The sequence below is a fragment of the Molossus molossus genome, unplaced genomic scaffold, assembly GCF_014108415.1.
Source record: "Molossus molossus isolate mMolMol1 unplaced genomic scaffold, mMolMol1.p scaffold_m16_p_8, whole genome shotgun sequence".
Taxonomy (NCBI): domain Eukaryota; kingdom Metazoa; phylum Chordata; class Mammalia; order Chiroptera; family Molossidae; genus Molossus; species Molossus molossus.
Genome location: NW_023425402.1, coordinates 6,487,285 through 6,511,385, shown reverse-complemented (window position 1 = coordinate 6,511,385; position 24,101 = coordinate 6,487,285). Strand labels below are relative to the sequence as shown.

General features: G+C 49.2%; 1 protein-coding gene across 3 annotated transcripts; it reads left to right on the top strand.

Moving 5' to 3' along the window:
• Positions 1 to 5,295: 5,295 nt before the first annotated feature.
• TCP11 (t-complex 11) lies at positions 5,296 to 23,242 on the top strand. Of its 3 annotated transcripts, none has more exons than XM_036248933.1 (9): positions 5,296 to 5,419; positions 8,639 to 8,735; positions 14,139 to 14,259; positions 19,159 to 19,379; positions 20,279 to 20,415; positions 20,641 to 20,858; positions 20,943 to 21,124; positions 21,860 to 22,023; positions 23,010 to 23,242. In XM_036248933.1, exons 1-9 carry the CDS (start codon positions 5,296 to 5,298, stop codon positions 23,240 to 23,242), a joined length of 1,497 nt encoding a protein of 498 aa, XP_036104826.1. The 3 variants fall into 3 exon arrangements, with proteins under 3 accessions (XP_036104826.1, XP_036104825.1, XP_036104827.1); XM_036248932.1 differs by having other exon boundaries at positions 8,624 to 8,735; XM_036248934.1 differs by lacking the exons at positions 5,296 to 5,419; positions 8,639 to 8,735 and having other exon boundaries at positions 14,164 to 14,259; positions 19,189 to 19,379.
• Positions 23,243 to 24,101: the final 859 nt, after the last annotated feature.

The following is a 24,101-nucleotide window of genomic DNA, read 5'->3' as shown; positions in this document are numbered from 1 at the left end:
AACAAAAGAGCTTACTCAAAGGTTCCTTTAAGAAGAGAGCCCCCTGGTGCATTTAATGATATTATTGCATTAAAAAAGTCGTCCGACCATTCAAGGACACTGCGCTGTAAAGCGTGAATGCACTGCACTGTGTTGTAAGAGCGGGAATAAAGGAGTCAGAACTCTGACAAATGGACCATTTTGGCCCAAAGTAACACAAGGAGGGAGCGAGATGAGTTTTTGGGCCACGAGTCCCGGCAGTTTTCTGGAAAAACTCTGGGAGTTTGTGATTTATTTAAGACCAGCTAAACCCAAGGTCTGCGATGTGTCCATTTTGAGAAGGGCCTGGCCAGACTTGGGACCAAAGTTCTAACTGCTCCCACCCAGCCCTCACCTGCCCTAAGCTCAGAGACCGGCAGACGTGAGCGCCACGCCGTCCTGTGATGGCAGAGCCTGGTTCTCTCTGGTGATGGAGAATGACCCTTATTTATGTCTGCATAGGTATATTCTGGGGCCCATAAAGGTTTAATTGTCCCTCTAACTAGTTTTTTTTAAAAACCCACAAAGAGGCTGCCAGCTTTCCCCAGAGTTCAAAACCAGCTGAATGTGGTTCTGTGGAAACTGCTCTAAGTGTGTAACTTGCACCGTGTCCTGGGCACAAGGCGCGATTGTTTTGGGGACTGGAAAGATGCAGCTCTTAGGAGGGCTTTTAAAGTCCGTGCTTGTGGCTTTGGGCTGCTGCTGACCCTGGCTTGAGAGAGAGTCACTGGGTCTTAGAGACGCCCTCAGCAGGAGCTGCCTCTGTAAATTACACTCCCAGGGTGCCACTGCCCCCTGCTGCCCCGCCTGGTTGGGGGACCCTGACTCCTTGGGTGTGAGGTGGGGGCAGAGGCCCATCCCATGTCACGCACTCCTCGGCACCCGGCTTCCTGTTCGGGCCTCTGGTTCCATCTCGGTTCCATGGGCTCCCGCTGTGATCCAGGCGCAGCGGTGAATGAAGTGGCCAGTGCCTGCTCTCAGCAAGCTTCCACTCTCACGGGGACTCAGACTTGCAAACAAACAGAATTACAAACCGTGAGTGCTAGGAAGACAAAGAAGAGGGTGTTGAGAGATGCTAATGGAGGGCCACAGAAACTTTTCTGAGGAAGCTAGGCCCCATAAGCTAGACAAAAAGAATGAGAGGGAGGGAGGGAGCAGAGAGGGGGATAGAGGAGGGAGCAGCACCCAGAGCAGGAAGGAGCTGCGGAGTGAGATGTGGCTGGATAAGGAGGCAGTCAGTGCTGCTGCCAGAATCCCTGTCCTCTCTGGGAGCCCCTTTCCCAGAGCCTGGCAATCCCTGTCCACCGTGCTTCACGCTGAACCTCAAAGAGCTACGTCCACATGCCCCCCAGGTTCCTCAGCCCTTCTCACACTGCTCTTTGGCTCTGCGAAGATAACACATTAGTCAAAAGACTAAAGCAAATAGTTTGACATGCGGTTCTGCACCGTAAGAGAGGCTATAACGCAGTCAGTCGCAGTTTACACGACTCCAAATGGTTCCATTTAAATGTCCCACCCTGTATTTACCAGTCGACTGTTTATCTTCCAGTGTGCTCTCTCCTCGTCTGGCCTCTATCTAACTCCATCTCCGACTTTTCCATCCCCTGGCCTATCATTTACATTTTTCTTTAGGAAATGTAAACATTTATTTACAGTATTAGCTTTTCCTCTTGCGTAGCTCTATATATTCTGGACTAACAGACTGCGATATAGGTTCTAGTCCTGAATATCCTCTAAACTGGTGATGGCTGCAGTCAAGTCATGTGACCCCACTGAGCCTAAGACGCCTCTTTGTAAAATGAGGTGTTTTTTGTTTCTGTTATTTCACTTGGTTTTATAAAGCTCACAGATCCATATTCAGGATTCCTCTTCAATTCTGTGGCTCTGTACCTCTTGCCACCTACAAAGATTTCTCTTACAGCTTTATTTTTATCGACTCCTCCTTCAGAATGTCTTTGTGGGTGGGACCGACTTTCTGTATAATTTGCTTTGGTGGGATAGTGTACCCAAGATAATACTTAACAAATAAGAATAAATCATACTTTTGGGTTTGGGCTAAAGCTCACATATGTAGAGAGCTGGTTGAAAAGTAGGAAAATTCTAGCTGCAAGTTAGGTTAGATTGCTTCTCACACTGGGGTGGATGTACCTATGGGGGTACACAGAGGTGTGCCAGCAAGTATAGGAAGTATAGGTGTGCCTGCCTTCTGACATAAGGATTCTCAAAGATTTGCAGAGAGCAAACAGACTTAATATTACAAAAACATAGCTCTATGAAGAATGGAAGAGAAAAGTTATAGGACATCGGGACATAAAGGGAGCCCGGTGGACAGCTCTGGGCGCTCTGCAGTGTGTGAGCAGCAGGCATTGACTCCTGTCCTCGGCTTGCTTGAGGAGAACTTGTCTAAGGGTCTTTCGGAGGCCTGTGCACTTTGATGGGGTAAAGGCGTCAAGATCCTCAGGAGGCTCATTTCCTCTGAATAACGGGCGTGTGTGGGAAGTGCAGTTTCACCCATCAGGAGAGTTTAAGGAGGGTCTGAGATTGCGAGGGAGCCAGGCTAAACCAGAGACCGGGTTCCACAGACCAAGTCAGTGACCCGGTCTTGCTTAGGATCCTGGGAAAGGCTGTACTTGAACAGTCTGAATTGATCTGGGCATCTGGAAAATCTCTCACCCTTTCTCTGACCTCCAGTAGCACTTCTTGTTTGGAACCCAGCTTTGGTGCTTACTATACCATGACAATTAGTTATATTTTCTTGTTTATACAGCTTCTCAGCCAGAGTCAGGGAGGCAGTGTGAATTAAAAGTATATGATCAAGTGACAAGACCTTGCTTGCCTTGTGACTTTTGGTAACTCCCTGAAATCTCTCTGATCCCCTGTTTGCTCATCTATGAAATGGTCCAAAATAACACCCACTGTGCCCGCTGAATAGGCAGGATTGTGTACAGAACATATGGATTTGCCATGTCAAAGCATTTTGTAAATCATTAAACAAAAATCAGTTATTATTAACTAAGACCCCAAAGGGAAGGAGAGTATATCTCTCACATCATCTTTCTATTCCCCTCAACTTTTAACTTTGCCTAGTTAGTTCGGATATATTCATGATAAAGATCATGAAATGCTGTCCCCCCGCTGACCCTGAGAAAATGCTAACTCTGTCTTTCTCTCCTACCCCATCCTTTACTCCTCTTCTGGCTTCAGTTCCCCACCCCCACCATGTGCTCCCACACTGCTGGTTCTTCCCAGATAATTTGGGTTTAAAAGTACACTTATGCCCTGGCAGGTGTGGCTGAGTTGGTTGGGTGTCCTCCTGTGCACCTGGAAGTTGCTGGTTCAATTCCCCGGCAGGGCACATGCCCAGGTTGCGGGAGAGGGGAGCGTGCAGGAGGCGGCCAATGATGCTTCCCGCTCACATCTGTTTCTCTCCCTCTCCCTTCCTCTCTCTCTAAAAGTCAATAAAAAATATTTTTAAAAGAAGTACACTTAAAGAGGCTGCGCAATGTATATAAATGAACTACTGGAGTAATTTTAGGCACCAGAAGGGAGGGTTTTATGGCAATGCCATTTTTGTGGGGAAAAGAACTGGTTCATTCTGGAAAATTTCTCCCACAAGTAAAAATGCCCAAACAGAATTCTGGATTTTTTTTCTCTTGGAGAGAAATCAACAACCCAGCCTCTGTAAAAATGAAGAATCATATTTTCATTGAACTCTTTGCTAAAGTCACACGAGTCCCTCCCTCTTCTGGGCTGCCGTGAAAGCCAGCCTGCTGCGCAGTCCAGGTCCCTGGGGAAATACCAGGCCAGGGTGAGGAGGAGGGGAAGGTTTAGTCTGTAATGGTTAAGGGACACCCCCGCTGAACAGTAACTGTACCAGCCCCCCCCCCCCCCCCATGGGCCTCGGAGCGAAGTGGACTTTCTTCAGCAGAAATGTTCTCGGGCCTCTTCAATCTTCCTTGAAAATGCACAAGTTGTGAAAGAAAAATCCACATTCCACACGAACAACAGAAGAGTTATAATGAGAACTTAAGTGTCTTACGGGCACTACTTTCATCTTTTTATTTATTTATTTTTTAAAGTAAGCTTCTGTGGTAAGAAGTCAAGTCAGAGTAATAAGGATGGGAGTGTGGCGTGGAAGCTTTTTCATCTTTCCCCAGAGCGCAGGCACCGGAGGGGAAGGGGTCGCCCAGGCCCGCACATCCGTCCAGGGGCAACAGAGCCGAGCCAGCGCCGGGAAAGGCCGGGGGCCTGGGGCCGGAGCCGGGCGGGCGCAGCCCAGGCCCCGCGGCCCAGGCCGGAGCGGGCGGAGCTCGCAGCCCGGGCCCCGCGGCCCAGGCCGGAGCGGCCGGAGCGGCCGGAGTTCGCAGCCCAGGCCCCGCGGCCCAGGCCGGAGCGGGCGGAGCTCGCAGCCCGGGCCCCGCGGCCCAGGCCGGAGCGGGCGGAGCTCGCAGCCCAGGCCCCGCGGCCCAGGCCGGAGCGGGCGGAGCTCGCAGCACGCAGGCGCGGCGGACGCAGCACCTGGCAGCACGGCTCCCGGGGCCACACCTGGCAGGGGGCGCGGCCCTCTCACCGCGCGCTCTGGGGCCAGAGAGACCGGCTGAGGAGGAGGAAAACCGAGTGCCCCTTCCCTTCCTACGCAGTTGCAGGTGACCTTTGTGGTGAGGGCCGGGGGATGTCATGCAGGGACGGCCCCAGCCACCAATGGAACCAGAGCCTGGGTGGCTTCGTGCCCACGAGGGCGGCGGCGGCGGCGGCGGCTGGGCCAGCACGTGACCCGTCCCGTTGCCCCGGGAGACGGGCAGCGGTTTGTTTCCAAATCCCGGACTTCCCCCCAGCGCCCCCGCCGCCGCGGTGGTTCGGCCCGAGCCTCGAGGCCGCGCTGCCGCGGAGCCCGCTCCTGGCTGGGCGGCGAGTCGGGCGGGAGGAGGTGAGGACGTCGGCGCCCGGGCTCCCCCTGCTGCCGGGGCCGAGCGGGCCTGGGGAGGCCGCGTCGGGCCGGGAGGTCGCCTGGCGGGCGGCAGGGCCTGCCCAGCGCGCCGCCCCGCGGCTCTGCTTCCCCTTTGCGCCTCCAACGCTCGACCTCACTCTGAGCCCCTGTCCCTCCTCCTCGAGGCTGCTTTGTCCCTGGCTGTCCCCGGAGCGACCCCGAAGCTGCCTTCTTTTGGTTTGTCCAGGTCGGGCGTGACGGCCGGGCCCCAGAGCCCCTGGGCAGTTGGAAAGCCCCGGCCCCGGCGCCAACGGCGCGCCATTCAGCCCCACCCAGGTGCCGCCAGCAAGATGCAGGACGTGGAGGAGCACGCGCCCCCGCAGGACCCTGGCGATGCAGAGCGCGGCGCCTGTAGGCCCGAAACACCAGGACCGACCCAGGAGGACAAGAGCAGCCCCGAGGACCCACCTCCTCGTAGGTCCTGCCCTGGGGCCCCCGTCGCCCCTCGGGCGCTTCGTGTGGGTCCTGTTGGAAGGAGCCACTTACGGGTCTGCAGCTGCCGCAGCCTCACAGTTCTCTCGTCACCATCACCGTTCCTCGCTTTTGACTTGCCCTTCTCCCCCCACCCCAGTCTCCAGGCCCCCTGTTGACCACAAGGTCCTCAAAGAATTTTGGTCCTGTAGCAAGAAGTGACTGAAGCGTGATTACTTGAATGGGGCAAGATCTGAGGCTGAGTCAGTTCAGGTTGCTCTTTTTTTCTCTGTAGAGAAGATAGCATTCCACGTGACTGATACTGCGAACACCAGATTAGGGCACCCAGAGAGTTCTGGAAATTCTGCAGGTCGCAGTCAGGTTGGGAAAGGTTCCAGCGCTGGGGCAGCAGCTGGAAAGGCCCAGAGACATACCGGGAAGAACGGAATTGTCCCGCATCAGGGCAGAGCTGGGGGCAACTTTCTCCCAGACAGACGTGCTAGCAGAGGCCGCTGCTCCATTTCTGAGCCCCAGCGCCATACCTGAGACTCCATCCTGAGGCTGAGTCAGGACAAAGCTATCTTTGTTATTACTGTATTTTCAGTTTGTAGGTGGAAAATGGCAGACACCTGGGGTAGGTAGAGTTTAAAGAACCCAAATGACCCCAGACAGGAATTGTGTTCTCTTGGTGCTTCATTTTCTCAAGAAGTAATACTGCCCTGGGCTCATACTCCCCTCTTATACTGTATGTCCTCCTGTGTTCCTTTGGTCACTTCAGTTGGTCTAATCTCACTGGGACTTATCCTGACTTTCTCTTATAATAATCTCCAGAGAATTTAACTAGTCACCCATCTGAAGACCTACATCCAACAACATGAATTCTTGAAGATTCAAATGGAAAAAATTCAAGGCCCTGCTGCTAGGTTGAATTACCTTTGTTTCTCTTGTAGCCACGTGGGGTCGCTGCTGGATAACCGACTGGCACTAAAGCCCAAACTGGGTGCTTTGGAATCCTGATTGGAAATAGTATTCAGTAGATAGGAACCTGATGTGGGGTAAAAGTCCAGTTTTTTTTTTTTTTGTAAATACAATGTAAGCAATTTAAGTTCTTAAGGTGGCTACTTAAATGAATCCATAGGCAAGACAACTCTCAGTAAAATAACCAAATTCCAATAAAAAATAAGTAAATTGGAAATTTTATATACTAGGTTGATTTGGTTAAGTTAGTTACTATATTATCTTGAAAATGTCTTTATCCTTGAGATCTGGATTTTAAAAACCTACCTTAGTTGCATTTTACCTCTGCTTTCTGTTTGAGCCTCTTCTTTCCTGAACATTAGAGCTGTGGTGAGCGAGTCTTGTCTGAGCAGGCCGTGACCTGGGATTTGTTGTCATTGGAAAGGGTTTCTGTGCATATTTCCCTCCGTCCTTCAATGAGCAGCTATAGCCAGATCTCTGAAGATTGTCTCTTAGTTGTCATTTCAAATTAGTGGAAAGTCTATTTACATATTTGACTGTGTTTAGTCATTTTGGCTGGAACTAAAGATTTCAGAGAGGCTGAGAAAATAAAGGGAACTTCAAGTGTCCACTTAAGGTTCAATTCACCTTATGTTTACCTAAGCAGAAACTGGTAAATTCTACAAATCTTTTCTCCTTAACTTTTTATTTTGAAATATTTTAAATTTGTTGAAAAGTCAAAAAGAACATACAGTGAATGCCCACATTGTTAACATTTCTATCACATTGTGTATGCTCTCTCCCTATATGTGTTTTTTCTTAATCCTCACCTGAGGATATTTTTCCATTGATTTTTTTTTAGATAGAGTGGGAGGAAGAGAGGGAGAAGAAGAAAGAGAGAGAGAGAGAGAAACATCGATGTGAGAGAGACACATTGATTAGTTGCCTCCCGAATGACCCCGACCAGGGCTGGGGATAGAGCTGGAAATTGAGGTACATGCCCTTGACTGGGAATCAAACCATAGTTCTTAGGTACGTGGGCCCGACAATCTAACTGCTAAGCCAAACCGGCCAGGGCACTCTATATATTTTTTCTCATGGAAAATAAGTTAGAGTCATGTACCTCTAAAAACGTCATCATGTATCATCTAAAAACAAAGGCATTCTTTTATGTGACCTCCTTTCTGCAATAACTTTTCCCTTTTTTCATCATTAAATCTTTTTACAAATGGAAAACATAAACATTTACAAAAGAATAGAGGTTAGAATAATGAACCCCATTTAATCATCACCAGTTTCAACAATGATCAAGTCATGGCCAATCTTAGTTCATTAGTGTCTCCTCCACGTCTAGGAGCAAACTACGTTTCTGTGAACACATTGCGAAGCTTCATTGAAAGAGAGTGAGAAAAGTGGTTTGTTGTGTGCAGCTCTGTTCTATATGCCAAGTAATCCACATAACTACCATATATGCCGGTTACAGGAGAACGCTGTCAGCTGAGTCATGACTAAGCTGAGAACGGTGGTGCCCAATGCTAGTGCTGGTTTGTGACAAAATTCTTAGCAATATTTAGTAAAATGAAATAAAGATACTGGAATGAGTTTTTCCTGAAGCTAAATTGATTCCATTTGAAGGACTATCCTTTATTCTGACAGGGTTCCCCCTGCTCTTTTGGAGGCTACACCGTCCTTGCGTGGTTTTGGTGGTGGTAGAGTGGGCTTTTCATTTGCTTATTTGCTTGTTTCGCTGTGCGTTTACGGCTAAACAAAAAGATGGCAAGTTGTCAGAATCTTTTTGTAAACTTTGTTAGTCTGTGAAATCCTAAAATGTGGGAGATTGCTGCTTTAGAAGACCAGATGACGTTGGCACCATTCAGTACCATCTATATGGAGAATTTAACTTTATCAAGTGCAGGAAGAATAGTGTGGAATCCTAATATGTGCTTATCATAGTGTTTGTTTTTGAAAATAAATTGGTTCTTTGCAGCTTAATTATTATTTTACTTTATATTTTAATCACTTTCACTTTCTGTTTTTTAAAAAGTAACCTTTGTCCTTCCTTACCCCCATGTTGGACTCCTGAGGGGCATGGTCATGGGGCCCGGAGTTCAGAAAACAGAAAAGATGTGAATGGCTGAATGAGTTTGTGTAAGATCAGTTCGAATCCAATCTGGGGCCTACTCAGTATAGTGAATCTCTAAATAAACTAGTAATTCAGACTCTTGCGGTTTCACCATTGTCCACCATAAGTTCTTTCTGTCACAGGTCTGATAGATACAGGTAACGATGTTTCCAAGCCGAGCAACGAGATTGGGATGAATCATGATTTCCACAGGGGAGAGAAGGTTTTACCTCCAAGCAGGTACAGGCTCTTCTGATTTTCCCATTTTACTAATTTTGGTGTAGGTGTTTAGCACTAATGGCTTCTGATCAGACTTGAAGCATTTTTATTTAATAATGCAATCAGTGTTTGAATATTAGCCTTAAGAGGTCTCAACAATTAAATAGAAGAGTGATCAGTTACCACTTAGTACCAGAAGATCAAGAAGCAAATTTTATTTAATGAGTGAAACAAAGCAATTATTGTTGGAATGTTCGCTTTGGGACCCCAGTTAATAAAATATGAAGAGGTGGATTTCAGATCTTCGCTGACAGATTTTGGAGGAAGTAGCCTGGGTTGCTGTTTATTGCTGCATAACAAATTACCCCAAAATTTAGCAGCTAAAATAGCATTCATTATCTCACAGTTTCTATGGGTTGGGAACAGGCATGGTTTAAGTGTGCCTCTGGCTCAAGGTCTGTCATGAGGTTGTAGTCGGTCTGTTGACTATTGGCCAGAGCTTCCCTCAGCCCTGGCCACATGGCCCTATGGCCCTCCCCACAGGGCCGCTCACTGTGGACCACTGGCTTCCCTCACTAAGAGAAATCAGTCAGCCTCTGCTCCATTCTGTTCCCTAGAAGGGAGTCACTGAACCCAGCTCACACTCCAGGAAAAGGGATTACACCAGGGTGTGAATACCAGGAAATATAAATCTCTGGGGTCATTTTATCAGCTGCCTACACATAGCTCCTATCAGTTACACTTTTGAGTGATTGCAGATTAAAATGCACAGATAACAAGATTCATTTTCTTATAGTGGCCTTTTCAACTCTTTTTTTCTGTCTTCATAATCAGCTTAATTTATGAATTAGGATCATAACCTTGTTGATAAATAATACTCAAGCTTTATTTTAATTTCCCTTAGTTCTATTGACATTGCAATAAATAAGAACCCTTCAATAAGTATGAACTGAATGGCTTTGCTACTTATTGGCAGTTAAGGCAGCAAATTTACTGTCAGATTTTACATTTTTAAACAGTTCTAATTTCCTGCCAGTGGCCTGGTAAATAATGACAGTGGTTGGTCAGCAACCTTAAATGGTATTTTGCACCTTCAGGGACTCTTACTAAAGTGCCCTTCTCTGTCCCAGTTGCTGCCCTGGTCTTCATGCTCTGATTTACCCCTGCCTGGTGCCAACAGGTGTCCATGCCAAGCACAGCTTCCCTGGGACAGCTTTTCACTCAAATCCAGATCTAGCACCTCCCTCACTGCTTAGATGTGTTTGTTGCTGGCAGGAGAGGAGGAAAATGGAACAGGGAGAGTGGAGGTCTGCTACAGGGGTGTGCCAAGGAGTGGGGCGGGGCAGTAGGTGCAGGAAACCAGAGGCAGAGTGAAGCAGGGAAATAGAACTATTCGGAGCTGTTTTCAAGTAAGGTGATACGAAATTTACTTCTGGGAAAAGGCTGAAATGGAGTTTGAAGTTACTCATTATGGGCAATTGGCTTTACTCTGGGCTGGCACGATGCTGTTAATTGGAGTTGTAGGTTCCTAAAGGAAATCGCGTGTGCGGGCACCATTCATCAGGCGTTCACTGAGTCCTTACTGCGTGGCAGGCAGAGGCTGCAGGCTAGGGCTAGACACATTACAGCTGTGGAGAAGCAAGGCACCGTCTTTGCTGTCAGGAAGATTTCACAGGGGAGACAGGTGAATAACAAAGTAACTGATGAGTTGTGTGCATGGAGTTTAATGAGTGTGATCAGCTGCCTAAGGAGGAGCAGAGATTTGCCATGGAGGAAGATTTTGCCTACAAAGACTTGAGTCTTAGAGGATAAATAGGTGCTTTCCAGGTGCTGTAGGTGAGAAAGGCTGCTCCTGGCACAGGAAACATGTTGGAGGCACAGCGTGGTGGTGAAATGTGCTCAGTTCCCTACAAGGGTTTGGTGTGGTTGTGCAGGAGGCAGGAGGAGCTATACTGAAAGGGAGGCAGAGTGAAGTCAGGAAGGATCATACCGTATAAGCCATTTATGCTGCTGGTAAAGCCCTTAAAGGACTTTAAAGGAGCATGACATCATGATCAGAATTGCATCTTAGAAAAATCATTGGTTTTAGAATGAACTGATGGAGAACAGATTAAAAAGAGACAAGACTGAAGGCAGGGGACCAGTTAAGAGACTATGGCAGTAGTCCAGGTAAGAGATGATGGTAGGAGGGGATGAGCTCCAGAGACATTTAGTAAGCAAAACGTGTGGACTTGGAGGTGGATGAGAAGGAAAGAGCAGAGCACAGTCCAGTGCACACTGGACCATGAGACAAATAGTTGGTTACCTCTGATGGTTGAGATTTGTGTGTAGGAGAGGAACTTTGACTTGTTTGTTCATCTTTTTTTTTTCTTTTTACAAGGAGCATGCATTACTACTGTATTTAAAACTCTTTTTTTTCTTTATTGATTTTAGAGAGAGGAAGGGAGAGGGAGAGAGAGACATTGATGAGAGAGAACATCGATTGGCTGCCTCCTGCATGCCCCCCACTGGGGATTTAGCCCACAATCTGGGCATGTGCCCTGACCGGGAATTGAACCAGTGACCTCTTGGTGCATGGTTCGACGCTCAACCACTGAGCCACACTGGCTGGGCTACTACTGTATTTTAAAGGGTGGATGTTTAATTCAAGACAACCAATACCTATTTGGAAATGATTAGCTATAGCCTCAGAATTTTCAAATAGTTCTTTTTCTTATTAGCATAACTCTGTTGGACAAAGACAAGACATCACTTAAGAAAATATTCAAAGGAAAATTGATTCCTGTAATTTCTTTTTAAAAATTAATAGACTTAATTTTTGTGGAGTAGTTTTAGTTCTACAGAAAACGATGAGAAATTACGGAGAGTGCCCACACATGCCCCCATCACTCACATCCTGTATCAGTGCCGCGCACTTGTTACAGTGGGCTGTCCCATGTAACACCTCACTGTTCACTCAGTCCATAGTTCACACTGGGGTTCACTTTTTGTGTTGCATATACTACGAGTTTTGAAAATGTATAATGTCAGGTATCCACCATTACTGTATCATACATAGTAATTTCACTGCCCTAAGAATCCACTGAGCTCCACCTGTTCATTCCTCGCTTCCTCCCCACAAAGTCTTTGGGAACTAGTGATGTTTATATGTCTCCATAGGCTTCCAGAAAGTCCTGTGTTTGGACTCACACCAGTAGGCAGCCTTCTCAGATTGGCTTCTCTCACTCAGCGGTGCGCATCCCCGCTCTGTGTCTGTGGGGGTCGAGAGAGCATATCCTCTCAGCACAGTAACATTCCATTCATCCACTCACCCGCAGAACACATCTTGGTTGCTTCCAAGTTTTGAATAAAGCTCTATAAACCTCCATTCTCAGGTTTTTGTGTGGACATAGTTTCAGCTCATCTGAGTAAATACCGAGGAGCATGGTCCTGGCTCGTGTAGCAAGAGTAGGATTGGTTTTGTGAGGACTTGCTGAACTCTCCTCCAGAGGGCGGCACCGTCTGCACTCCCAGCCAGGGAATGCTGCTGCTCCGCATCCTTCCAGCGTTTGGACTTTCAGATAGTTGTGTGCCGATATCTCATCTTTATTTTAATTTGTATTTCCCTAAGGACATAAGTGTTGAGCATCTTTTCATATACTTATTTGCCATCTGTATGTGTTCTTTGGTGAGATGTCTGTTCATATCTTTCTCCATTTTAAAATTCAGTTGTTTGGTCTGGCTGGTGTGGCTCAGTGTTTGAGCATTGACCCATGTACCAAGAGATCGCCGGTTCGAGTCCCAATCAGGACACGTGCCCAGGTTGTGGGTCAGATCCCCAGTTGGGGGCATGCAGGAGGCGGTCAGTCGATGTTCTCTCTCATCGATGTCTCTCTCTTCCTCTCTCACTTCCTCTCTCTCTAAAATCAATAAAGGGAAAAAATTATTAAAAAAATAAATAAAATACAATTTGGTTGTTTGTTTGTTTTTTATCCTCACTCAAGGACGTTTTTGCATTTATCTTGAGATAGAGCAGGAGGGTGAGAGGGAGGAAAAGAGAGAGAGAAACATCGATGTGAGAGAGACATATCGAGTGGTTGCCACCCACACGACCCCAACTGGGCCGGGGACAAACTGCAACCGAGGTTTGTGTCCTTAGTGGGAACCAAACCTGGGACACTCTGGTCTGTGGGCTGATATTCTAACCGCTGAGCCAAACCGGCCAGGGCATCAGTTGTTTGTTTTTAAGTTCTGTGTATATTATGGAAAACAGTCCTTTATCAGATATGTGTTTAGTGAAGACTGTCTGTGGCTTGTCTTTAAATTCTTTTAACAGTGTCTCTCACAAAGTAGAACTTTTTAATTTTAATGAAGTGCGACTTACCAATTCTTTCTTTCTTGGATCTTGCTTTTGGTATTGTACCTTAAAGTCATTGCAAAGCCTAAGGTCACCTAGATTTTCTTCTAGTTATCTTCTAGAAGTTTTATAATTTTACATTTAGGTCTGTGATCTATCTGTGGACAGTATAAGGTCTATGTCTACATTTATATTTTTGCATGTGGATGTCCATGTGTTCCAGCACCACTGTTGAAAAGACTATCCTTCCTAAATTGAATTGCCTTTACTTATATATTTTTTTTTATCCTCACCCGAGGACATTTTTTGATATTTTGTTCAGATATAGTGAGAGGGAGAGAGAGAGAGAGAGAGAAACATCGACGTGAAAGTGACACATCGAGTGGTTGCCACCCACACGACCCAACCAGGGCTGGGGACAAACTGCAACCAAGGTACGTGCTCTTAGCGGGAACCGAACCCGGGTCTCTCCGGACCGCAGGCCGACGCTCTAACCGCTGAGCCAAACCGGCCAGGGCTACTTCTATTTTTTTAAGGGGAAAAAAAGAGACCGATCTTTCTGGCTTCTGTGACTGGGACGTGGGAGTGGCACTGAGACCGGGGAACACATTTGGAGGAGGAAGATAGTGAATTTAGTTTAGACCTGGATTTGGAAATATCTGTGGGTATTTAGGTGTAATCAAAGAGGGAGAATCCTTCCCTAGATATGAGGACGAGAAGACAATGAAAGATCCTTTGGTTCATTGCTGTATTTATACATAAATAGAAACCAAGTCACATATTATCTAGGCTAGATGCAAAGTCATTGCTAAGCTCCACCTGACCTCTGTTCAGGGTTCTTCCTTCTGCAGAGGGAGGGCTGACCTGGGATGTTGGGGAGCTTCTGGAAGGCTTTGCTGATGCCTTTGACTTTGAGTCTGACCCCAGCTGTTCAACTCTGTTGCTGTCCAAACATAGTTCTTGACCTTTTCCTGTCAATATAATGTTTTTTTTTATATCAAACACTGTTTGTGTGGGGCTTAGGAGATAATGACCTTATGGTAGTTTTTGGATAGAGAAAGTAATGTATCTGTTTAACCCTCTTACAGTCTGGAAGGCAAGGCCAAGGAGACAATGCACAATGCTTTTTGGGATCACCTTAAAGAGCAGCTATCAGCAACTCCCCCAGACTTCAGTTGTGCTCTTGAACTTCTGAAAGAAATTAAAGAGGTGAGTAGGTGAGTTACCAAGCTTCCATTTGTAGGTGTAAATTTCCTAGACTTTCCAGCTCATTCAAATGTTAGTTGCTAGCAAATTCTAATTGAGCATGGTTCATGAATCAGTCAGAATCTTATCTGTAGACAGAAATCACACTGTAATTTCAACAAGTTTTAATATAAAAATTATTGTAACAAAGAATTGGAGAAATGAGGGCTTGGGCTAGTAAGAAGCAAAGAGAATCTAAAGAATACTGGAATATCAGGTATAAGGAGACTCCACCACACCCCTAGGCTGACACAGAGCACCCAAAGATTCCTTTGTGAGGGCACAGCTGTGCCGGTGAAGTTGCTGGCCTGTGTGTGCTGCTGACCACCGTGCACTGCAGGAGCCTGGCCCCAGGAATGCCGCTCAGGCGTGGGAGCCGGGCGCTGGCGCAGCACGTACCCTGTAGGAGCCTGCCAAGGGCGCATTGTAGAAGGAGAGGAAGGCTCCTGCCTTTGCAGTGTCTTTCTAGTACGTGGTGGGCATACCCTAAGGTGCCCCCGCAAGCGATCCACATGCTTCGATGATACTCTCTCCTTGAGTGTGGACGAGATTTGTAACTTTCCTCTAAACAACAGAATATGGCAAAGGTGGTGGGATGTCACATTTCATTACTTCAGACTGTGTCTTAGCAGACTGGAGATTCTCCTGCTGGCCTTGAAGAAGCAAACAGGTAAGTTGCCAACTGCCTAGGGAGAGGGCCACATGGCAAGGAGATGCAGGTGGCCTCTAGGACCAGCATCCAACCAACAGCTGATAAGAAGCTGGGCCCTTAAGTTTATGGTATAAGGAACTGAACTCAGCCAACAGTTTGAATGAACCCAGCTGACACCTTACTAGAGCCTTGTGAGACCCCGAACAGAGGACCCAGTTGAGCTGCCTGGACCCCTGACCCACAGAAGCTGTGCGATAACAAAGGTATATGCTTTTTAAAGCAATTTGGTAACGTGTTATGCTGCAGAGAAACTAATAGTGCCCTCTACAGATGAAGCTTATAATATACCATCTGAAAGGACTTCATTTTTTCAGAGCAGAGAAAAGGATGGATTTGGAGCTGAGAGACAATAAATGGATAAATGTCACATTTGACCCCCTTGGCCGCTCAGCTTCCATGTGCAGGTTCTGCACACATTGCACTCTGAGACACCCAGTCTCACTGCTAGGTGGCCCAGACAACACCTAGTTCCTCCTGGGACGCTCAGACCACATGGTCACCTGACGTCCTATGGTGAGGTGTTACTTTTCTGCCAAGGCAGGAGCAAGGCAGGAACTGTTTCTCAAAAGGCAAACAGTTATGCATAGATTTGCTCCAGCCCCCTAGAGACTTGTGCTGCTGCTCCTATGGGTGCTTCCCAGAGGCTCTGCACAGCATCCCTCCCTGCCACCGACACTTCAAGTTTCAGAGTATCAGGAACCTGCTGGATCGTAAGGCCAAGAGGTGGAGAGACTTGTGTGGCAGCCTGCACTTGCTGCAGAGCCTACTCGGGCTCTGGTTTCCGCTTGAAATTGGCAACCTTATGAGTGACTGTAAATGGGTGTTGCATCAGAATGTCCAAAACTGTAGAGGATTTTTTAAAAATAAGAGTTTGAATGTATTTGAGTCAAACTGATGACATGCCAGGAAGAAAGACCTCAAGTGCTCCGGAGAAGGACAATTTTGCAGTTGTCCTTTGCAGTTGTACATTGGAATTAAGGAGGGCAGGTAAAAAAGATAATAGTTATCAAGAGTCTGTGCTCCGTTGAGGGGTCTGGAAAAGTGGATCACTCTGGCATCTCAGAGGTGTGCTAACTTAGATGCACAAGAACAGTGGACAGCACTTGCTTATGGCGAAGATAAACCTTTTACTAAATAAGTTATACTCCTGGGGGGTGACTGCCCAGCTGGGAATTTAGGGTCAGTCACATGACTTCTCAAATTGATTCCAGGGTCTTTTCAACCACAGAGCTCCACCATGGTGTTCGCTGCCCACAGGTGGTGTGCTCTTTTCATAGTGGGCGGGGGAGGTGCAGGGCTTGCCTCGCCTGGAGGACCCCGCGCCAGGAGCAGACCTCTGCACTCTGCCGGCTTCCCCGAGCTGACGGGCAGCTGCATTTTGTGGGACTCTGCCATCCTCCAGTCTGCCAGTCTTTCTGAGGCATTTAAAGCATGAAATACTTGCTACTTGCTGCTCACGAGGACCAATAGACAGATAGCCATTTGAGTTTGAACCTCAGTCATACCCGTTTTGTATCAGTCAGGGTCTGAGGATGAAGAGACCAGTCAGTAATTTGAACAGAGGAGCTGTGTGCCAGGGGCTTGCCGGGAGCACACGACCCGCAGGACGACCTCTTCCCGCAGTCCCTCTGTAGCACCCTCTGCTCACAGAACGAACGTGGCACCAGCAGCCTTGCCTTCACAGCGGAGCACGGACGGCGGACTTGGAACTGAGAGGCTCCCAGTGAACACCGGCGTGGTTTACCATTCAGTGGACGGCATGGAGCAACTTTCATTTCATTTGCTTAAGATGAAGCGAAACAGACGGCATCTTGGTATGACAACACGATATTCCTTCAATTGAACCAGTGATCACTGAGCCCCACCCCTCGACCCCGAGGTGCTCTGCTGCACAGCCACCTGGGTGAAGCAGGGACTGTTCCCAGGGAACTTACACTTTCAGGTTAATAGCTATGTTCAGTGACTCCTAACAGTTCCTATGTCTGTTTCCTCCTTGCTCTCTGAGGTGCAACTCAAGCATACCTCTTTTCAGAATGAGGAGTCTCCTCGCGCATGAAGGAGCGTGTCATATCTGTTGCACTGAGTTTCTTCTCACCACACACCTTGATTTTGTTTCTCTCTTTCTCACTCTGCGTAGAAAATATATTGTTGTAATTGATCCCCTAAAGCAGCGGTTCTCAACCTGTGGGTCGCAACCTCCTTGGGGGTCAAACGACCCTTTAACAGGGGTCGCCTAAGACATAACAGTAGCAAAATTACAGTTATGAAGTAGCAATGAAAATAATTTTTTGGTTGGGGGTCACCACAACATGAGGAACTGTATTGAAGGGTCACAGCATTAGGAAGGTTGAGAACCACTGCCCTAAAGCCTTGATCTTTTTTTTTTTTAATCCTCACCCAAGGATACTTTTCCATTTATCTTCAGATAGAGTGGGAGGCGGAGAGAGAGACACATACACACACATCGATTGGTTGCTTCCTGCATGGCCCCAACCAGGGCTGGGGACTGAACTGCAACTGAGGTACGTGTCCTTGATGGGAATCGAACCTGTGACTCTCTGGTCCGCGGGCCAACACTCTCTAACCGCTGAGCAAAACTGGCCAGGGCAAGCCTTGATCTTTTATTGGCCCCTAAATAAAGATAATAGTACCCTCTAGAAAATTCAGGGACCCAACTTCTTTTTTATTTGTTAATCCTCACCCAAGGATATTTTTTCATTGACTTTTTTTTTTTTAAGAGATAGCAGAAGAGAAGGAGGGGGGAGAGAGAAAGAGAGACTGAGAGACATCTGTTGCCTCCCATACTCACCCTGACCGGGGCTGGGAATGGAACCTGCAACCAAAGTACATGCCCTTGATTTTGAATCAAACTCGCACATCATGCAGACCAACACTCTGACCATTGAGCAACAGCAGCCAGTGCAGGACCTGGCTTCTTTTTTATTTTTAATATGTTTTTATTGATTATTTAGAGAGAGAGGAAGGGAAAGAGAGATAGAAACATCGATGTGAGAAAGAAACATAGATCGGCTGCCTCCTGCATTCCCCCTACTGGGGATCAAGCCCACAACCCGGGCATGTGCCCTGACCAGGAATCAAACCGGGACCTCTCAGCCCATGGGATGACGCTCAGTCCACTGAGCCACACTGGCCAGGCAGGACTTCTTTTTTTTTTTATCCTTACCCGAGGACATTTTTGCATTTATCTTCAGATAGAGTGGGAGGGAGAGAGGAGGGAAGAGAGAGAGAGAGAGAAAAACATCGATGTGAGAGAGAGACATCAACTGGTTGCCACCCACACAACCCCTACTGGGGCCGGGGACAAACTGCAACCGAGGTACGTGCCCTTAGTGGGAACCGAACCCAGGACTCTCTGGTCCACAGGCCGACAGTCTAACTGCTGAGCCAAACCAGCCAGGTTTTTTTTTTTTTTTCTCTTTATTGATTTTAGAGAGAGAGGAAGGGAGAGGGGGAGAGAGAGAGAGAAACACTGATGAGAGAGAACATCAACTGGCCACCTCTTGCATGCTCCCCACATGGGCATGTGCCCTGACTGGGAATCGAACCGGCAACCTGTTGGTGCATATGGGTTGACACTGAGCCACACCAGCCGGGCAAGGACCTGACTTCTGATTGATTGATTTTATCGTCACCCGAGGATACTTTTTCATTTTTTGTTCAGATAGAGTGGGAGGGAGAGAGAGAAAGAAACATCGATGTGAAAGGGACACATCAGGTGGCTGCCACCCGCACGACCCAACCAGGGCCGGGGACAAACTGCAACAGAGGTACGTGCCCTCAGCGGGAACCAAACCCGGGTCTCTCTGGACTGCAGGCCGACGCTCTAACCACTGAATCACACCGGCTGGGCAAGGACCTGACTTTTTAACCTTTCAAAGACACAGGCTGGGCCCTGGCTGGCGTGGCTTGGTGGGGGGGCATTATCCCGCGGACTGAAAGATGACGGGCTCGACTGCCAGTCCGGCACACACCCAGATTTTGGGTTTGATTCCACAGACTGATGTTTCTCTCGCTCCTTCTCTAATCAGAAAAGGCCACAGGCTGGGATATGTTTGGCTAACAGGGTTTCTGTTAGAGCAGGTTTGGGCTCTGAACAGAGTGCAGCCCCTTTGACTTTCTTTCCTGGACAGATCTTGCTGTCGTTGCTGTTGCCGCGCCAGAACCGCCTAAGAAGTGAGATCGAAGAAGCTCTGGACTCGGGCTTCCTCAAGCAGGAAGCGGAACGTGGGGCCCTGAATGTCCTTCGTCTCTCTAAGTACATCACCAGCATGATGACTTTGCTGTGTGCACCAGTTCGGGACGAGGCCGTGCAGAACCTAGACAGCATCACAGACTCTGCTCGGCTGCTGAGGTGAGAGACCTGGTTACTGTCCCCCGAGACCTGCCTCCTGTGACCACACACCGGACAGCAGCCCCTGTCTTGGCCGACCAGCTCTTCCCTGCTGAAGACCTGACTTCTTCCTCTCTGGCCTGTTAGCTTTCCTTTCCAGAGATGGCCTCGCCAGGCCCTCTGGCTGTCCTTGGATGGATTGGGCCCTGTATAACATCCTGCCGTAACACATTAGTGTGTGCAGTCTTTTCTTCCAAGAAGTTCAAACATCGCTTTCCCAAGTTTTCTTGTCAAAGTTCATATAATGTGAGAGGGCAGGAGTGAGAAGTTAGGCCTCTTTCATAGCTGTGGAAACTGAGATCCAGATCCAAAGAGTTAAAAAAAAGATTCACAGCCCTGGTTGGGTAGCTCAGTTGGTTAGAGCATCGTCCAATACACCAAGTGTGGGCTCGATCCCCTGTGTGCAGACAAGAGCCAGCACAGTGAATGCATAAGTAAGTGGAACAGCAAATCGATGTTTCCCTCTCTCTTTCTCCCTCCCTCTCTCTAAAGTCAATAAAAATTTTTAAAAAGTAATTGACCCAGAATTAGCATCACCTACAATCCCACCTCCCAGAGAGAATTGTTGGCGTGTGTGTGTGTGTGTGCTTCCACCGACTCCCTTTGTAAGAGACACCAGAATGACTGTTGTGGAAAGAGGTCTGGCTCAGAGCCTTCAAGGTCCAGAGGCATCAGTCCCCCTCTGCTGCTCTCTTACTCTGGACCTTGGGTTCGGGCCCCATGTCATCTTGTAAGTGGAAGAGGCAGGACTGAGCCTGAAAGCCCTCTGGTTCTAGAACACTGGGCTTTAACAGCTCCATAGGCAGGAGCCCTTCACCGGGTTTCCTTCCCTAGCATAACTACGCTCTCTGCTCGGTCAGAGGGATCTTCCAGGTCCTGGGCCTGATGAGGAGGGACATGATGACCTACACGATCCAGAGCCGCCAGCCCCACCCGCAGGAGCACTCCATCCAGCACGAGCGGGCCCGGTTCCAGGAGCGCCTCAGCAAGCAGCCGGGTGTGTGTGGCTGGGGACAGGCGTGGGAAGATGGGACCGGTCTGATCTCGGGATGCTGGAGGGTGCTCTGCCTCCTCTTAGGAACACACTTTCTTCCTCAGGTGGGGAGGGAGAAGGACCGGTTACCTAGGACAGGAAGGCAGCCCCCCGTCGGCATGAGTTACTGGCCAGGGGAATATCTGGGGAAGACCTTAGTCGTGAAGCCCGCTCTCCACCCTGTCCCAGGTCTCCTTGACCACACCACCAAGTGGCTCAGCCGCGCGGCAGCAGACCTCAGCACGCGGCCTCCAGCTTGCCCCGATGCCCCCGACCCCTCCGGCGTGGCCTGCCCCTCTCCAAACGAGGCAGCCAGCAGCCCAGAGCCCCTCAGCCCCACAATGGTGTTGTCCCAGGCTTTCTTGAACCTTCTGCTCTGGGACCCTGACAACAGAGAGTTCCCTGAGGTAGGCGTGTGGGGCGCTGCCCTGTGGGTCGTGTCCGGGACCTCCGTCAGGACCCTCCGTCTGACACCTGTCCTGTGCCTGCAGACGCTGCTGAGGGACAGAGCCCGGCTGCAGGAGCTGGAGGCCCAGCTGCGCCGCTCCACTGTCCTGGCCTCAGTCCTGCTGGTGGCCAGCAGCTTCTCTGGCAGTGTCCTGTTTGGCTCGCCTCGGTTTGTGGATAGGCTGAAACGCAGAACCAAAGCCCTCCTGGAAGAGTTTGATTCCAGGTGAGCTGCGCCGATTGTTTTTCAGGGGAGACAACAAGTGGGAGGATGTGGGATGCTTGCTTACGTTCCACCACAAACCACAGAAAGGCCCTTTGGGACCATCCACGGAGAGTGTTGGTGTCTTTCTCTAACTGGCCTTGTGGTTTGTGACAAAGAAAAAGAAAACTTTCTTCCAAGAAGAGTAGAGTGGAGGCTAGTTTGCTACAAACGACTCATTATCTTGTCTGCTGTAGAGGAGTCGCTGTGGGGTGAGTGGCCGACAGTGGCTGGACTCACGTGTGTGCAGGAGGAGCTGGTCAGGCAGCAGCACTGATCGGACGGTGCCGGGCAGGGTGTCCCCAGCGGGCTCCGGAGGCCAGGTGTGTTGCTGTAATCGGTGACACGGCCATGGAAAATGTCCCAAAAATCTTTAAAATGTATATACAAACATACAGAAAATAAATGCCACGGGGCTAAGGAATGCTGGGTGGATCCCAGGGCGGAACCAGATGCTTGTCTGGAGTTGATTTTAGTTTATCTTAGTTACTAAGTAGTAGAACGTGGTGTCATATGTAGAGAATCGTTGGTATCTTGAGAGTAAGTGTGAAGACACAGAACCTACCCACTGGGCACCGCTGCTCCCGGGGGCTGGGTGAGGGCAGGAGGGGCCCCAGTGTCAGGCCTGGAGCTTCCCAGGCTCTGGGCCGATGCTGGCGCCCCCTGGTGGGTATCAGCTTACTCTCCTTCGTGGTCTAGGCCTGAGGAGGCCATGCTGACTGTGAGTGAGCAGGTGTCTCAGGAAATCCACCAAAGCCTCAGGAACATGGGCCTTGCTGCTCTGAGCAGCGACAGCACAGCATCTTTGATGGGACAGCTCCAGGACATCGCCCTCAAGGAGAGCTGTGTGCGCAGCGTCATTGGTGAGCGTGCCCGCGGGGGTGGGGGGGGCGGGGCTGTGGGAGAGGTTGATCAACCCTGGAAGTCAGCACTGAGCCGCTTAGCAGTAAAAGGGCACGATCACTGTTTGGGCTTTCGTTTTTCAAAATGCTAGGGTGAAAATACATCTTTTTTATTTTTATTTATTTATTTTTATCCTCACCCAAGGACATTTTTGCATTTATCTTCAGATATGGCAAGAAGGAGAGAGGGAGGAACAGAGAGAGAGAAACACCAATGAGAAAGAGACATCACATGGTTGCCACCCACATGACCCCAACCGGGGCTGGGGACGAACCACAACCAAGGTACATGCCCTTAGTGGGAACCGAACCTGGGACTCTCTGGTCCACAGGCCGATGCTCTAACCACTGAGCAAAACTGGCTAGGGTAAAAATACATCATTTTGAGTTTAAAGACTGACTGTGGTTTTAAGGAAGATTTGCACCCAGGAATTCATGACTTCTAGGTGTGACATACTGTCCAACCAACCTGGATAGGTCATCCCTGACCTTCTTGGTCATTTTCTGACGGCAGTCTAAGACATGTGACATTCACTCCATGTCAACAAGAAACTGATGCTGAGTCATGCTTGTGGACCTGTTCCCAGGGCAGGGGTGCCCCCCCCCCATGTTGGAAGGGAGGCTGTGAACTGGGCCTGCTGCTGACCTCAGTCATCTGGAAGATCTGGAAGGTCCATCCAAGGCCCTCCTGTTATGTCAGATACTCAGGCTCTAACTGATGGATACTTAAGTAAGCTTTGGAATCGTCAAAAATTTACCAGCCCTCTAGTTTTCTTTGCTTTGTTTTTGGGAACTAGACAGCAACCCTTTTCCCCGCAAAGAACACATCTCCCTGTGTGTAGCTGAATGAGGAGCAGGATCAGCTGACCAGAGCCTGGGCCAGTACTGGGCAGCCTTTCTTTGCAAGTCATCCGCCCTTTCCCTTCTCACTGTTTCTCCTGCCACAGATCAGCGGATCCATTTGTTTCTCAGATGCTGTTTAGTTCTTGGTGTGCAGCGCTCTCTGTTAGACCTCCCCGGAGGCCTCACTCTCATTGAGGCAGAGCTGGCGGAACTGGGCCAAAAGTTTGTCAACCTAACACACCACAATCAGCAGGTGTTTGGCCCCTACTACACGGAGATCCTAAAAACCCTCCTCCCCCCAAGCCAGGCACCGCCAACAGAAGTGGAGTCTCTCTGATAGCACCAGCGCTGAGCCCTGCACCTTGGGCCCAGGAGAGAACCCCGCCATTTTCCTGGGGTGACATCACCAGTGACCAGCAAAGCAGCAAGCCTGCTTCCCTCTTGCGGCCAGTACCAGCCCTGTAGTGATGAAGCTTGTAAACACCAACTGGCCCAAACTCACTCCCTAATAAACTTGTGAACTGCAAGCAAACGCCCCCTGTGCTGCAGCCCTGGCAGAGCCGAAGGGCCAGCGCCCGGGTGCATTGTCTGTCTGAGGGCGAAGCCTTTGGCTGAGGGCTCTCAACTTTCTGTGCAGTCGTCCAAATGCGAGAATAAGGGCTTCTCTGGAAGTTAGAAATCTGTTTTGTCCAGTTCAGCTCAGGATTGGGCATGGTTGAAAGAAGTCCTTAGGAACCTCCTCTTCAGGGCCCAACTCCCGGAAGGTTTCAATGGTGCAGCGAGAAGTCAGCACATGGCGGGGTCTGAAGTGGTGCAGCCCGGATGAAATGGGTGTTGGCTGCTGCATGCGGACTGGTCCCAGGTTGCAGAGTTCATGGGATGTCTCTCAAGGGTCAGAGTTCAGGCTTGGTCAGTGAGGCCAGAGACTCACTCAAGTCATCTTCTCCCTTGGTCCTGTTCTCTGGCCGAGAGTCTCCTGTCCTCCAGCTCTAAGCCGAGGCCTTCTGGACAGAGGAGCTGTGGGCCGCGGGGCGGGGGGGGGGGGGGCAGCTCTGCCCTCCCACTGTGGGCCTTGACTGGCAGCTCTGGCTGTGAGCTCCTGCTGGCAGCCGGGTGAGAGGTGTCCTGAATGGCTGGGCTGGTGGAGACCCAGCCACCATCTCAGGGTGACTGCCGCAGCCCAGCCCCGACCTAGT